Source organism: Orcinus orca, chromosome 16, assembly GCF_937001465.1.
Source record: "Orcinus orca chromosome 16, mOrcOrc1.1, whole genome shotgun sequence".
Classification (NCBI taxonomy): domain Eukaryota; kingdom Metazoa; phylum Chordata; class Mammalia; order Artiodactyla; family Delphinidae; genus Orcinus; species Orcinus orca.
The window spans coordinates 65916225-65932575 of record NC_064574.1 but is presented as its reverse complement, the minus strand read 5'-3'; the positions used below and the strand labels follow the sequence as shown (position 1 = coordinate 65932575).

Genomic DNA, 16351 nt, shown 5'->3' with positions numbered 1-16351 from the left:
GGCTGTGGCTCAGCTTAGACAAGGCACACACTCTCCACTGCTACAGTCCCTACCATGCTCTACCGTATCCCTGACACCCGCCTGCACCCGCGCTTTTCTTTTCTTTTTTTTTTTTTTTTTCAGTACGTGGGCCTCTCACTGTCATGGCCTCTCCCGTTGCGGAGCACAGGCTCCGGACGCGCAGGCTCAGTGGCCATGGCTCACGGGCCCAGCCGCTCCGCGGCATGTGGGATCTTCCCAGACCGGGGCACGAACCCGTGTCCCCTGCATCGGCAGGCGGACTCTCAACCACTGCACCACCAGGGAAGCCCACCCGCGCTTTTCTTAAAGTAGAGATATATTTCATTGTACTTTTGTTTCAAAGGGGGAAAATATAAGCTAAACTGAGAGGGCTGCCTGTTTCAAGAAAGATGAGAAAAAGCCTATTTCTTTATGGGACTTGTATCACCTGCCTTTGAACAATCTTTGTTGTGTTGTTGACTTTGCATTTTTATTTCTGTGGCTCTCCAGGAATGGATTGACAACGGGCCGCCTGTGGTCTTTTGGATCTCTGGATTCTACTTTACACAGTCTTTTTTGACAGGCGTCTCTCAGAATTACGCTCGGAAATACGCCATCCCCATTGACCACATCGGATTTGAGTTTGAGGTAAGAGGCGTCTTGGGTTAGATCAACTCAAAGGGCCAACCAGAGAAAGCAGTGCTGTCCCTTTCCTTGAGTCCAAACATTTGGATCTGTTAAGGCTCAAATACTTCCGAGATGGTACAAATGAAGTACTTAGCATGACTTAAAGTAGCTCCAAAAGTTATTCCCAACAGAATCAGAGGATTCCTAAGGCTTTGTCTCTGTGTGTATAAAAAGGAATCTTTCCAGAGGAAAATGCTGCCACAGTTGTACCAAGAAAAATGAAAGCACCTTCCACATTGTTTATTCAACATGATGGACTCTTCATTTGGAAGGATGTTAATGGTCTTGTGTAGTGCTTTGCTTAAAGTCAAAGGAATGGCCAATAGTCAAGTATCACCCAGTCCATATTTGTAGAGAAAGTACTAAGATGGACTGTTATAGAGCATTGTAGAATTTTAAATTCTATAGAAAGATCCTTTGAAATGATCTAGTCCGGAGGTCACAAACTGATTGCCCTAGGTCTTTATTTAGTTTATAAATGAACTTACCTTGATTGGCCTTTGAAGACAACGCTAAGCCAAAATTAATGAAATAAGAAAGCAAAGTAACGGGAATAAACCCTGGAAAAAAGATAAAACTATCTTTTTTTGATGTTGAAATTATTGTATACCTAGAAATCCTAAAAACACACCTATCAGAATTAATAGAATTTGTAAGATGACTGGATACTGGTTAAATATACAAAAATCCTTTTCCTATTCTAGCAATAAATACTTAGAAATAGAAATGGGAAAAAACATTCCATTAACAATAACAAAAAGATTAGAATTTGAATGATTTTAAATGGAGCTCGTGCTCTCTGCTTCACCATAGTCCCCTCCACCCTGCTATTCTCCTACACCTAGACCATTTTCTGCATTTACCAGAAGAAATTTATCACCTCTGAATCTAAACAGTTGTATGCTGGAGCTGGCTCATACTAACTCACCAGAACCTGTTAAAGCTGGTGGTTAAACAATTGATAGGCTGAAATTGACCATGGTGGGAGTCTTTACACCACAGAAATTGACAGAAACTACAAATCAAGGTTTCATTTCTCCTGCTAGAGAACTGTTTTACCAACATGCATCTGAACCTAACCCCTCACTACAGATCGAGGTTCAGAAAGGGGAAAGATTGTGCAAGGCCACTAAGCTAGGTAACAGTTAATGTGGCCTCCTGGCTCTTACTTTAGTGCATTCTCTGTGCCTGCCATATATAAGGGCAGCATGCTAACTAGAAATCAGACCTGGCCCATGTAGCAGGCAGGAATGTTATCAGAGAAGCCCCAGTGTCCTGGGAAATGCATCCTGGGAAAGGCAGACAGTAAAGCCAGTTTGTACTTTTTCAATCTCTTAATGCTGCCTCATTTAGGAAAATGGCAGATAATGGAACTCACAGCTTCCTGTCTTCCAGGTAACCACACAAGAAACAGTCATGGAGGATAACCCAGAAGATGGGGCCTACATAAAAGGACTCTTCTTAGAAGGCGCCCGTTGGGATAGGGAAACGATGCAGATCGGGGAGTCTCTCCCCAGAATCCTCTATGACCCATTGCCCATTATTTGGCTGAAACCTGGGGAAAATGCAATGTTTCTGCATCAGAACATTTATGTGTGTCCAGTCTACAAAACAAGTGCCCGAAGAGGTATCCTCTCCACCACAGGCCACTCCACCAACTATGTCCTATCCATTGAACTCCCAACCGACAGGCCCCAGAAGCACTGGGTAAACCGAGGAGTAGCCTCACTGTGCCAGCTAGATAACTGATGGCATCTGTCTCAACACAGAAAATAAAAGGAACTTCATTCTTTTTTTTTTTTTTTTTTTTTTTTAAAGAAGGTGTTGGGGGTAGAAGTTTAGTACTTTATTTATTTTTGCTGTGTTGGGTCTTCGTTTCTGTGCGAGGGCTTTCTCTAGTTGTGGCAAGCGGGGGCCAGTCTTCATTGCGTTGCGCGGGCCTCTCACTATCGCGGCCTCTCTTGTTGCGGAGCACAGGCTCCAGATGCGCAGGCTCAGTAGTTGTGGCTCACGGGCCTAGTTGTTCCGCGGCATGTGGGATCCTCCCAGACCAGGGCTCGAACCCGTGTCCCCTGCATTAGCAGGCAGATTCTCAACCACTGCGCCACCAGGGAAGCCCAGGAACTTCATTCTTGACTGAAATCTAGCTTTCCTTTTTTGATAGTCACATGGGATGATGACGATGATGATGATAACCGTTATATTAATGGAGCACTTGCTATGAGCCAGGTATTTTAGAGCATTCCTATAAAGTGGGTTATTATCCTTATTTTATGGCTGCAGAAACCATGATATAGAGGAAGCACTATTTTCCAAATCAGATAGCTACGAAAATAGTGGAGCCTAGATTTGAACACAGGCAGTGGGACTCTTCAACCTAGACCTTTAGTCATGTGGCTAAGCTGCCTGGTGGGTTTTTTTTTTTTCCCCCCATTATTTTGCCGTAACTGTCACTGATCTTTAAGTGCTTCTCTCCTAGTCTATTCACATGGGCTAACATTAGGGCTTCTCATAGGTTGAAAGATGCTTGGCCCACTTTTACTTTTTAAAGGCTCTTGATATATTTAAAATGTACTTCTCACAGCAATCTTATGCGGTATTATTGTTATCTCCATTTCAGTGATGCAGAGATGGAGGCTTAGAAAAGTAACTAGCTCAATTTTACAGCTAACCAGCGGTAGAACTGGGACCCCAATTCTTCTCCACTAGCCTACACAGATGGGCAGAAATTTCAGGAAGAAAGGAGACGCGAGAGAACCATTATTTGTTGCTTGCCATGGTTTGTCCCTGGGCCTTTAGATATCTTGCTTGTACCTATGTTGGATATGATTGTCTCCCCCTCTAGAGGTTCAAGGAGACTAACTTGCTTACAATTATCCAGCTCTTTCACATTGAAAAGCCAGGTTTTGAGCCAAGGTCTGTCTGGCTCTAGAACCTGTGCAGTTTTCACTGCTTCACGCTGCCTCCTTGCTGAGGACTTCGCTATATTGTGATGTAGAATCTTAGAAGAGATGTGTAGTTCCAACAACCATGTCCAAGAAATTTCTAGTTTATCACTGTTTCTCCCCAGGGCCAGCTGGAAGAGAATCCTGAGGGAGATAAAAATCAAATTCTTGATATATTCTCAACCAACTCTCTCTTGTGGCTCTTTGGCTCTAAATGGCTACTTCTAGGGCATTCCCTTGGTCAGTCCATAGATGAGCAAAGACATAAGGCTTTTTGGGAATCTTAATGTGTCTGGCCTGGCTTCCCTGCCTCTTCACTAGAAGAAATGTCCTGACTTGGGGTCTTTGATTTTTCTTAAATGAAGCTTCTGAGAACCACATAAACATATTCCAGAAAACTTGTTTCTTCATGGGAATGTGGAGCCAATCAAATTCTGATTGAGGACTCTGAATTCTGAGATCAGCAAATCATCTAATTGATCCTAAGTGCAAAAGGGGAGTTCTCCAAATCTTGCCTGGGGCCGATAAAGAGACAATGAGGTGGAGCCACTCTCTTCCAGCTCCAAGTAGGTAGCTTAAAAGCTGTTTCTCGAAGAAACATAACTTTTTCCAATAGAGGAAAGACAATCAGAATTAATAGATAGCTGGAACTGCCTTATTCTCTATTATTCCAAATAGATTGCTAAGCCATGTGAGATGGAAAGACGGTCAGGATCCCAAATCCCTGAATCTTCGACTGGCTAGGTAAGTCAGATTGTAAGCTATGAGGCAGTGAGAAGGTTGCTAAGAGAACTGAATTTCTCTTACAGTTATCTAACTCCACCTTCAGCGGCAAAAGCTGAGGGAGGCAGGGACTGTTTCGTTCCTCAGGGGTCAAGGGACAGGATGTTCCTGTACGATGGATTAAATTTTTGTAACTTAAAAAATTTCCCTCAATTCAAAAGATTCCCCTAAATTTAAGGTCATTTTCTGTTGGGGTCCATGTGTTAATTAATGTCTCTCCCCCTCACCCCCAGGAGAGAGCAGTAGGTTCTTCAGGAGTCCTGGTGAATTAGAGGCTGGGGCCCTGGGGCAGAGATGGCCAGAGATCAGCTCCGTGAGAAGCTGTAGGCCCTGCCCATAAATACCTCAGCAGATGACATCAGACAAACCTTGTCGCCAAGCTAGTCCTTGCTCTTTAAAAATCTAGGTGTTGAGTAAATAGTTTTCAGTCCTTGTCAGCATTGGAAGAAAATTTCATTGAAAGAGGGGATGTAGGCGATACCTTTAAAAGACCAAAGAAGGAGATTTTATAGGGTTGGAGAGAAAATGAAAAGAAAAAATTATAAACAAATAGGTTTCATGGAAAGTTTGGCAGGAAATTATGTTTCTGTGTAATAGAATATGCATCTTTGCGAAGGAGGCTAGGCATATAAAATGCACATTTAGGGAAGATTCCTGGCACACAGAAGGTACTTAGAGGTTAGCTAGCATTAGATGGACTTCCATTTTGGAAGAGTCTGGGTAGGAAGGATGGTTTCTAACCCCTACAGCGTAAAACAAAAATTGCATATTCAAAATCACCTTGAATTACTTAGAAAGGGACAATGATGGAGACAGCAAGTCATGTTTCACTCAGTTCAGCACAGCCAGTTTTTCCTCCAAGAACAGGTCAGTGTTTCATTGACCACCAGATAAAGCAGTTGGCTTGAGTTCACAGGCCTTATATTGCTTTAGAAATACTTACCTTTAAACATCAGAACCACCTCTTGGTAGGGAAATGCTTCCACAATGAGATCAGATAGGAGAGTGACTGATGGAATAGCAGACTGATGTCTCCTAATTGAAGCGAGGCTGGGGTATGTGCTCACCGAATGGCCATGGAGGGGCCGACATGCCTGCCAGCACATGTACATTTCTCTCTCTCCATCAAAGGACTATAGCTGCATTTGTGTTAAATATGTACATGCTATATCTCTACTGACACAGTATGATATTTGCTCTCCATGTCACTGCCAAACCCTGTAATACTTACTTATCCTGAGCATGAAAAGGTATGTTCCTGCCCACAGGAACGGGTTTTGAAATTGAAATATACATATTTTAAATTAGAGAATCTGTGTGAATCCTAAATCTAGGTATGGGCAGGAAGTTATCAGCTGCTGCTTTTGAGGATCACAAGGCCATTCTGGAAAACAGCAGAGAGAGACCAAAATCACTAGAGATTTTTCTTTATTGGTGATTACCCAGCCCCTTTGGAGGTAAGAGGGAAGGACGCTGACATACAAATGAACTGCCATGGGAATCTCACCTGTATCCACACATGCAGGGGTGTAAGTCCTTTATGTTTTGATCTCTACTTGTCCCATTTCAGTCTGGATATAATTTGAAAGCCAGCTTAGCTCTTGTACCTCCTAATTATGTTAATGTAAAATTCTCATAACGAATGCAGTATGAGTTTCTAGTGAGCCTTTCAGATCCTAAGTGTATCCAAAGTAATTATAGGCTTTAAGATAAACTAAACATATGCATTTACCTAAGACATGAACTTTTGTGTATGTGTCTGTCTGGGGCAGAGATGGGTCTCATATACAATTTCAGTGAAAAACCATGATTGATCCAATGATGCGCTTTTTAAGGGGAGTTGTTTATGTGGAAATTGGAAGTGTCAAAAGACAACAAAGCACACACAAAAAACCCACTTTTAAGCAAATCTATAACTTGAAAAAAAAAGCCTAAAAATATTCTGAGGGGTAGTATATAGTTTTATAGTAGCCATGAGAACTTCCAGCAACTGGCTAATTTCTTCATGTCAGCTGGCATGTGTGGTGATCGGCATTCCCTTGAAGAGCTTTGTCACCCTTCAGTCTTCTGCCCACAGGCCTTAGTCTTGTTTCCAGATGATGCTTCAGTGAGGATATAAGGTCCATGACCTCTAGGGTTAGTGCTGGCCACTCAGGCAGCAAGATCCTGACAAACTGGAGTGATGTGTGAGCACACACCATGGGGTGAGTACCAGTATTTTGAAGGTTTTAAGAAGATATTTGGATTTTTGCTCCCAATCAAGAAGAGCTTTGTTGTCTGGTTTACATTTAAGACCTAGTTGGCTCATCATTCTCAGAAAAAAACTTTTTTTCTGGGTTAGGAAACTTCATCGTGAGACTTGAGATATACTGGTTTGGCAAATTTCCTCAATTTCTCCTGGCTTCGAAGTCCCCGGCCTCGTAGTGGGGCAAGGCCCATAGGAGGTAGATGAATCTGAATAATAATAATAATATTAAGAATTATATTCATTGCAGCAGCTTATATTCACTGAAGATTTACTAAGTACCATGCTCTCTGCTAAGTGCTAACTCTATACTGGCTCATGATTCCTTATAGTCCTTATACACATTAATCCTCAATATAATCTCATAGAGAATTATTATTCTAATATTCACAGATGAGAAAATGGAGGTTCAGGTTAAATAACTTGCTCAAGATTATACACTAAGTAGTAGAACCAGGATTTGAACCCAGATCTGTATGATTCCAAAGCTTGTGCTCTTCTTTGCCATATATCCTTCATGGAGGAAAAAACCACAGATCACACAGTGAGATGAGAGTCCAAAGAAGGTGAGGAAAAAAGTGTATACACAAAGATGTTCTTTGCATAGTGGAAAACTGGGACCAACATAAATGTCTAGTGAAAGGGTGGGTGCTGGTTAAATTATGGCATATTCTTACAATAGGATACAATGCATCCATTTTAAAAGATATCCAAAAGAGAGGAAATAAAATAAATAGGCGATAAACAGTATGCCTAGGGTCCCATATACTTTAAGAACATGTACGTACGTGAGTATAGAAAAAAAGACTAAAAGGATATATTACCAAACTGTTAGGCTGAGCAAATACAATATAAAATTGCTGTTTTTGTAGGTCAAGAGTAGAATACTGGCAATTTCATATGGTCCAACTCAACAGTTATAGCGGTCATTTCCACAGGGTGAGAATTTTTGACAATTTTCACTTTCTACCTTATGCATTCCTTCAATATTTGAATTTTATTCTTTCTTTAACAATAAACCTGTGTTTTACAATAAGGAAAATAAAAATATTTCCATAAAAAAGGTGAAAGTCAGAAGAGAAAGCTATGTAAATGTGAGCTGGCTTTCCCTTCCATATAAGGGAAAGTTGTTCAAGTAGGAGAAATCAGGCATTCATTGACATTTTAGTCTGTTGTGATGGGCTGGTGGCCACGCAAGGGTAGCTTATTTCCAACATGCCTGCTACAGTAGCTCTAGACTTCTCAGCAAACACTAGCCCTCTTGGTACACATTCTTGGAAATAACTGGGTTGACAAGGATAAGTACACACCACATGTTAACTGGAGTCACACTTACTGGCCTTGGATAAGGAATCTGGTAATGTAGTCCAATTTCAATCCTGGCTGTGCACTCATCTATACACTGTTTAATCAGGTCTGTGTCTGTAAGCTATTAAAAGGGAAAAAATAGGTGAGATTGTTAGCATCTTTCCAATGCTACATAAAGTATAGGTACACATTTTCTTAAACTTTTTTTCAGTTCATTAGCCACTAAATTAAATATTGGTAATTTAAAAAATCAAAAGCAATTTAGCATAAAATTTCCCATGGATTTAACTTTTAAAAATTATTGAGGTAGATAATACAAGCACATGGTAAAAATAATTCAAATAATACAAAAGGATATAATGTAAAACAAAGTCTCCCTCTTCTTCCTGTCTCCACAGTTCCCCTTCTCAGAGACAACAATTATCAGAAGTTTCTTGTTTGTTCTTCCAGGGATATTCTATGCATATATAAGTATACCTCTGTAAACTTAGCATTTCTACTTATAAAAATGAAAGTTCTGAACCTTGCCTTTTCACTAACAACTTGAAGCTCCTTCTGTATTTACACATACAGAGCTGCCTCATTCTTTTTAACAGCTGCACAAAATTCCAACATAAGGCTGTATTATAATTTAACCAATCTTCTACTGATGGACATTTAGGTTATTTCCAATCTTTTGCCATTATAAACAGTGGATCCCTCTAAAAATTTTTTTGGCTCACATGCAAATATATTTGAAAGATCATTTCCTAGAGAGAGAACTGCTAGGTTAAAGGGTTCATGCTTTTTTAATTCTCACAGATATTCCCTGTAGATTCAAATTACCCTCTAAGAGGCTGTACCGATTTACATTCCTAAGAGCAATCCATAAATTATATTCCCACCAACAATGAACAACAGTGCTTCTTCATATCCTCCCCTTGTTGATCAAGTTACTTCCAAGTAACCCAATTATCAGCAAGTGCTGTCTAGAAACCCCGAGTAAGACATTGGAGAATGATCCACCTTCTATTTTGAACTGTAAACTGTCTTGCTCATTAGCGAGGAAAAGAAATGACATTTGAAGTTTCAAAACAGTTAAATTGTGGTAGTCCAATTTCAAGTAAAGGAATGAAAAGTTCATTCTGAAAAACAGAAAGCCAGGTAGGAGAAGGGGAGAAACCGTTTCATTCCGAGGATGGAAAATGAGTCAACACATGCCTCTGCTAAGAGTTTGTAAGTGGGCCTCAAAGCAGAGCTGGGATTGCATCAGCCCCAGATGACACCCACAGTGAAGTCTGGGCCATCGTGGCTTGGAAATTCCAAGGGCATTCTGTCCTATGGTACCTCTTGGAGTAAAGTTCCAGAAACTGCAACACATAGAAAGAACCACAGCTGAGTCCCTTGGGACAGAGGCTCAGCTTTCTGACCTCTGTATTTCTCAGAAGCTATTGCTCTGATGTCCACCTTGGGAGTAGATTTCCATGTTCTCATTTGCTCATTAGGATTTAGACCAATTAATGAGATACCTTTGGGTTATTATTAAGCACTTATAGCAAGTGAGGTTACAAGAGACTACTTATGTCTACGTGAGGGATTAGGAAGAAAGAAGCCCCTAATAAAGATGTGGTTAAGGGGGCTGAGGGCTTCTGGGGCTCCAGCTGTCCATTTGAACAAGTTGGGGTGGAGTTCTCCAAATCAGTCATTCAGAGGCTGCCTGCATGATTCTGCCATATCCACAACTACCTATACTAACATTAAACTTTTTCTTTAAATGGACTCTCTAAGCACAGTACTTGCAAAATTATCTGATACTGTTTTCTTTCTAATACATGGTACAACAAGTATGTATTTTATTTTATTTATTTATTTATTTATTTATTTATTTATTTATTTGTGGTACGCGGGCCTCTCACTGTTGTGGCCTCTCCCGTTGCGGAGCACAGGCTCCGGACGCGCAGGCTCAGCGGCCATGGCTCATGGGCCTAGCCGCTCCGCGGCATGTGGGATCCTCCCGGACCGGGGCACGAACCCGTGTCCCCTGCATCAGCAGGTGGACTCTCAACCACTGCGCCACCAGGGAAGTCCCAGTATTTTATAAATTTATTTATTTTATATATTTTTGGCTGTGTTGGGTCTCCGTTGCTGCACACGGGCTTTCTCTAGTTGCGGCAAGCAGCGGCCACTCTTCGTTCAGGCATGCAGGCTTCTCATTGTGGTGGCTTCTCTTGTTGCGGCGCACAGGCTCTAGGCACGCGGGCTTCACCACTGGCAAACACACGACCTCCCTCTGGCTCACACCACATTGGGCCAATTCAAGCAGAGGCAAATGAAGGATTATTATTGCCTTAACTGAAAACCCAAAGGGTCTTGGGCAGTAGTTAGGTGAGTGAACCTGCAAAGGTTTACTGGGCACATACTACTATGATATCCCCAGCACCAGACTAGACACTGTGAGGTCATGGTCCCTGCCTTCAACTATCAAGGATATTACCGTGGCAGAACAACTCTGACACAATGGTATATAATCAACAAGGGCAATGACTGCTACAGACTGCTATCTAGATTCCTATATAGCAGAGTAGCTGGCCATCATGGGGTCGGGTGAGGGCAGAGAACTTGAGGAAGAGTTCCTGGAGAAGATCAACTGAATCAAAGTATTTGTAAATGCTCAGTAATTTAGTGACAACCACAAGGCAGGGCCCATGACATATACTAGAAAAGGATAAGAAACTGTCTATGTGCTCAAGGAACTGACAATCTGGTTAAGGAGACCATACCAACATAAATGAAACAAACAAGAAAAAAAAAAGAGAATATCACCAACTAATTAGGAGTAGGTATAGCTCAGTGGTCTGCAAAATTTTTGATCATATACTTCTTTCAATAAAAAATTTCTGAGCCCTGAGAATTCCCTGGTGGTCCAGTGGTTAGGACTTGGCACTTTCACTGCTGTGGCCTGGGTTCAATCCCTGGTCAGGGAACTAAGATCCCACGAGCCACACAGTGTGGCCAAAAAAAAAAAATTTCTGAGCCCCATATGTGTATTTATAAGTTTATTAAATATATTAATAATTCCATTATAAATATATATATAATAGACATTTTTAAAAGAGTGATAAAAATAAATAGAAACAGCACTTACAATATTTTACTTCTATTCTTCAAAGGACTATTTCAAGACCTTGGGGGGGTACATACACTCTGATGTGGTATGCATGGTCTATGGTAAGAGCAGAAAAAGTTCACAAGCAGGTTGGTATTAAAAGCAGGGAGACTTCAGGGATTATGAGAAGGGAAGGATATTGTAGATCGAGACGGTTTCTTGTGTAGCACTACTCCAATTGTAATTTTACATGTCTATCTAACTCTGAAACATCTTTCAGGGACCCTGTCTCGGTTTTGCTCAGTTATATCCCTGATGTCTAGTCTGGTGTTTGGAACATGGTAGACACTCAGCTACTTGCTGAATGAAAGAATGAGAGCAATGGGTCACAAAATAGTGGCAGGAGCTATGACAGAAATGGGAAAGCTGGGAAGGGGAGGTGTTCTTGTGGAAAGATGAGTTCTGCTTTGGGCTACTATGCTTGTGGTGAGTTCCTGCAGGTGGCTGATGACAGGTCAAGATATGGGATCTGGAACCATGGTGCCTGGGCCTCTCAGTGCAGAGGGCTGACCTTCAGAGGACGCTTACAGCTGGTAGGAGTGTGTGTGAAGAAGACAGGGCAGAAAAGGAGACTGAGATGGGGTCAGAGAGGGAAAAGTAAAGAGAGTAAATTGTCAGGAAGTTTCACGAAGTGAACAGTGACAGTGCTGAATCCATGAGATCAATGAGAAAGAGGCAAGAAAAGTCAGGAGCTGAAAGCCTCCTTCCATGCTTAGGGCCAGGCAGTCTTCCTAAGGAGCTGACAGCTAGATGCTTTATGGTTTGTCGAATCAAGCCTCTTGGAATGGTTTTTGGCTCCCTGGTGTCTGGGTTCAACTAGCAAATGGAGGCACTATTTTACCCAATTTTGAGGTCCCAAAGAGGCTTGAGTTCAAAGCCAAGTTATGAAGGGAACCCCATCTTAAACCTATTCTCTTCCCTCTGAATGGGTTTATACTTGGAGGCTCTGAATAGCTTATGAATTGAAAAAAAAACAAATTTAACTGCGTACCTCCTGTGGGAGTGGCTGACAACAGGCACAGTGTGTGAGGAACCTATCCTACCCTGAAAATTCTCACTGGCCTGACTCAGGTCTCCTGGCTCATGGGGTCTTCTGAAGATGCTGAGCCACTTACCCGCTGGACTGAGACCTGCCAAGAGTGAAGAGAGAAGCCCGGGTTGGGCAAGCCAGCTAGGCTGTGCCTCTGCCCCTTCCTGCTCCCCACTCCGTCACTCTGACTTGTGCTGCTCAGTCCTCTCAACTTTAGGACAGAGAAGAAATGAACAAGCACCACAAGAAACTGCTCTCCTCCTTGCAGTCTCCAGCTAGAACCTACTTACATTTTTGTTTTTCTGAAACAGTGTTCTGGCTTCATTTAATATGTACTGTTTCTCTTTAATGGTGTCTTCCATCTGCCCTGATGCAGCCTGCCATTTCCTCGCAAGCCTGAAAATTCTGCGGTAGAGGCCAAGAACTTCTTGTCGTGTTGCCGTTGTCATCTTCCGACCCACCAAAATAGAAGAGGAAAAATTTGCATAAAAATTCAATTTGACAGTAGGCAGGGAGGCAGCTGTACATTTTTAAAAATCAAGCTCTTTAATTAGTCTGGAAATAACTGCTCTTTCTGAACAGATCTGTTTGCTGGCATTGCCAGAACGGTGTTATTATGAATACCAGCGTCTCCTAGATGGCCCTGTACGTCATCCCATGGTTAAAGGTTGCTCAGCCTTGCTGTTTGCCATGATGGCCACTTTCATGAACATGACAAAACCAAAATGCACATTTAGTGTTCTTTAAACCTGTATATTCTTCGCCAGAATATCTTAGGAATGATGCTTTTAGTGTATATTCTGGTAAAATTACATCACTAACCTGAGTGCATAGGAGAAGCCACATTTTGAATAACTGAATTTTCTAGTTAAGTGTGAACTTGAGTTTAATGCAGGGATTGCAAACTCAAGTGCCTCTGGAGCCTGGCAGGTAACAAAATGAGGGAAACCGGCTGGGTGGGGACAGTGGCCAACTAGAGAATATGTACCCCCTTGAAAGGGGACAGTTGCTACTCTGCCCCAGCCAGCTGCTGTCATGTAGAATTGAGGGCCTAAGGGTGCCAGATTTCCTGATAGCTTAACAATAGGTGGCAGTCGAGATTTTTAAAATATGAAATTTCAAAAAAGACAGTAATTCCTTATTTTTGAAAATGTGAGTACCAAACATAAAATGAATCTGCAGGCTCAATTCCACCCAGAGTTTGTCAGGTTGCAAACTGTTTTTTAGTTCATCATAACCTTGTCGAAAATATTTCTCAAAATTGTTGGTCTACTTCCTTGTCCACATAAGAACTGTATAATAAGTACAACTGAAAATCTCTCTGATGACTGAAGATCTTGTGGCCCCTCCGGGATTTGACCGCAGGACTTCAACAGGACTGGGGGAAAAAGAGACTCCACTCTTGGAGGGCACACACAGTGTAGTGTCAGCATCAGGACCTGGGGAAAGGAGCAGTGACCCAATAGGAGACTGAACCAGACCTACCTGCTTGTGTTGGAGGGTCTCCTGCAGAGGTGGGGGACAGCTGTGGCTCACCCCAAGGACAAGAACATTAGCAGCGGAAGTTCTGGGAAGTACTCCTTGGCGTGAGCCCTCCCAGAGTCCACCATTAGCCCCACCAAAGAGCCTGTAGGCTCCAGTGCTGGGTCTCCTCAGGCCAAACAACCAACAGGGAGGGAACTCAGCCCCACCCATCAGCAGACAAGCGGATTAAAGTTTTACTGAGCTCTGCCCACCAGAGCAACACCCAGCTCTACCCACCGCCAGTCCCTCCCATCAGGAAGGTTGCACAAGCCTCTTAGATAGCCTCATCCACCAGAAGCAAGAAGATCTGCAATCCTGCAGCCTGGGGGATGTAAACCACATTCTCAGAAAGACAGACAAAATGAAAAGGCAGAGGACTATATACCAGATGAAGGAATAAGATAAAACCCCAGAAAAACAGCTAAATGAAGTGGAGATAGGCAACCTTCCAGAAAAAGAATTCAGAATAATGATAGTGAAGATGATCCAGGACCTCGGAAACAGAATGGAGGCAGAGATCGAGAAGATGCAGGAAATGTTTAACAAAGACCTAGAAGAATTAAAGAACAAACAAACAGAGATGAACATTACAATAATAAAAATTTAAAAAAATAGACTAGAAGGAATCAATAGCAGAACAGCTGAGGCAGAAGAACGGATAAGTGACCTGGAAGACAGAATGGTGGAATTCACTGCCGCAGAACAGAATAAAGAAAAAAGAATTAAAAGAACTGAAGACAGCATAAGAGACCTCTGGGACAACATTAAACACACTAACATTAGCATTATAGAGGTCCCAGAAGGAAAAGAGAGAGGGAAAGGACCCGAGGAAATATTTGAAGAGATTATAGTTGAAAACTTCCCTAACATGGGAAAGGAAATATCCACCCAAGTCCAGGAAGTGCAGAGAGTCCCAGGCAGGATAAACCCAAGGAGAAACATGCCGAGACACGTAGTAATCAAATAGACAAAAATTAAAGAAAAATTATTAAAACAAGGGAAAAATGACAACATACAAGGGAACTCCCATAAGGTTAACAGCTGATTACTCAGACGAAACTCTACAAGCCAGAAGGGAGTGGCACGATATATTTAAAGTGATGAAAGGGAAGAACATACAACCAAGATTACTCTACCGGCAAGGATCTCATTCAGATTCAATGGAGAAATCAAAAGCTTTACAGACAAGCAAAAGCTAAGAGAATTCAGCACCACCAAACCAGCTCTACAACAAATGCTAAAGGAACTTCTCTAAGTGGGAAACACAAGGGAAGAAAAGGACCTACAAAAAAAAACCTAAAACAATTAAGGAAGTGGTAATAGGAACATACATATCGATATTTACCTTACATGTGAATGGATTAAATGCTCCAACAAAAAGACACAGGCTGGGGCTTCCCTGGTGGCACTGTGGTTGAGAGTCCGCCTGCCAATGCAGGGGACATGGGTTCATGCCCTGGTCCGGGAAGATCCCACATGCCGTGGAGCGGCTGGGCCCATGAGCCATGGCCACTGAGCCTGTGCGTCCGGAGCCTCTGCTCCGCAACGGGAGAGGCCACAACGGTGAGAGGCCTGCGTACCGCAAAAAAAAAAAAAAAGACACAGGCTCACTGATTGGATACAAAAAGAAGACCCATATATATGCTGTCTACAAGTGACCCACTTCAGACCTAGGGACACATACAGACTGAAAGTGAGGGGATGGAAAAAGATATTCCATGCAAATGGAAATCAAAAGAAAGCTGGAGTAGCAATACTCATATCAGACAAAGTAGACTTTAAAATAAAGAGTCTTACAAGAGACAAGGAAGGACACTACATAATGATCAAGGGATCAATCCAAGAAGAAGATAAAACAATTATAGATACATACGCACCCAACATCGGAGCACCTCAATACGAGTGTTAACAGCCATAAAAGAGGAAATCGACAGTAACACAATAGTGGGGCGCTTTAACACCTCACTTACACCAATGGACAGATCATCCAGACAGAAAATTAATAAGGAAACAGAAGCTTTAAATGACACAATAGACCAGATAGATTTAATTGATACTTATAGGACATTCCATCCAAAAACAGCAGATAACATTTTCTTCTCAAGTGCACATGGAACATTCTCCAGGATAGATCACATTTTGGGTCACAAATCAAGTCTTGGTAAATTTAAGAAAATTGAAATCATATCAAGCATCTTTTCCGACCACAATGCTATGAGATTAGAAATAAATTACAGGGAAATAAAACGTAAAAAACACAAACACGTGGAGGCTAAACAATACATTATTAAATAACCAGGAGATCACTGGAGAAATCATAGAGGAAATCAAAACAATGCCTAGAGACAAATGACAACGAAACACAATGATCCAAAACTTACGGGATGCAACAAAAGCAGTTCTAAGAGGAAAGTTTATAGCAGTACAATCCTACCTCAAGAAACAAGAAAAATCTCAAATAAACAATCTAACCTTACACCTAAAGGAACCAGAGAAAGTAAGATAAACAAAACCCAAAGTTAGTGGAAGGAAAGAAATTGTAAAGATCAGAGCAGAAATAAATGAAATAGAAGCAAAGAAAACAACAGCAAAGATCAATACAACTAAAAGCTGGTTCTCTGAGAAAAAACACAAAATTGATAAACCTTTAGCCAGACTCATCAAGAAAATGAGGGAGAGGACTC

At 41.8% G+C, this 16351-nt stretch overlaps 2 protein-coding genes across 11 annotated transcripts in view; one reads left to right on the top strand and one right to left on the bottom strand.

Moving 5' to 3' along the window:
* The window catches only part of DNAH3 (dynein axonemal heavy chain 3), a 191511-nt gene extending 185158 nt beyond the window's left edge, over positions 1–6353 (top strand). Inside the window, exons 60-61 of the mRNA XM_033425952.2 lie at positions 511–648; positions 2083–6353. Of these exons, the coding sequence (XP_033281843.2) occupies positions 511–648; positions 2083–2436 (492 nt within the window). The 3' untranslated portion in view covers positions 2437–6353. The remainder of the gene's footprint in view (positions 1–510; positions 649–2082) is intronic.
* The window catches only part of LYRM1 (LYR motif containing 1), a 25706-nt gene continuing 15594 nt past the window's right edge, over positions 6240–16351 (bottom strand). For 7 of the 10 annotated variants that reach the window (XM_033425940.2, XM_033425939.2, XM_012532682.3 and 4 more), the window contains 3 exons: positions 12434–12592; positions 7997–8089; positions 6240–6869 (listed from right to left, as the gene is read on the bottom strand). In XM_033425940.2, the coding sequence (XP_033281831.1) occupies positions 6753–6869; positions 7997–8089; positions 12434–12592 (369 nt within the window). In that variant the 3' untranslated portion in view covers positions 6240–6752. Of the gene's footprint in view, positions 6870–7996; positions 8090–12433; positions 12593–13628; positions 14989–16351 lie in introns of those variants that run through there. The other 3 variants (XM_033425937.2, XM_033425938.2, XM_012532683.3) reach the window with 3 other exon arrangements.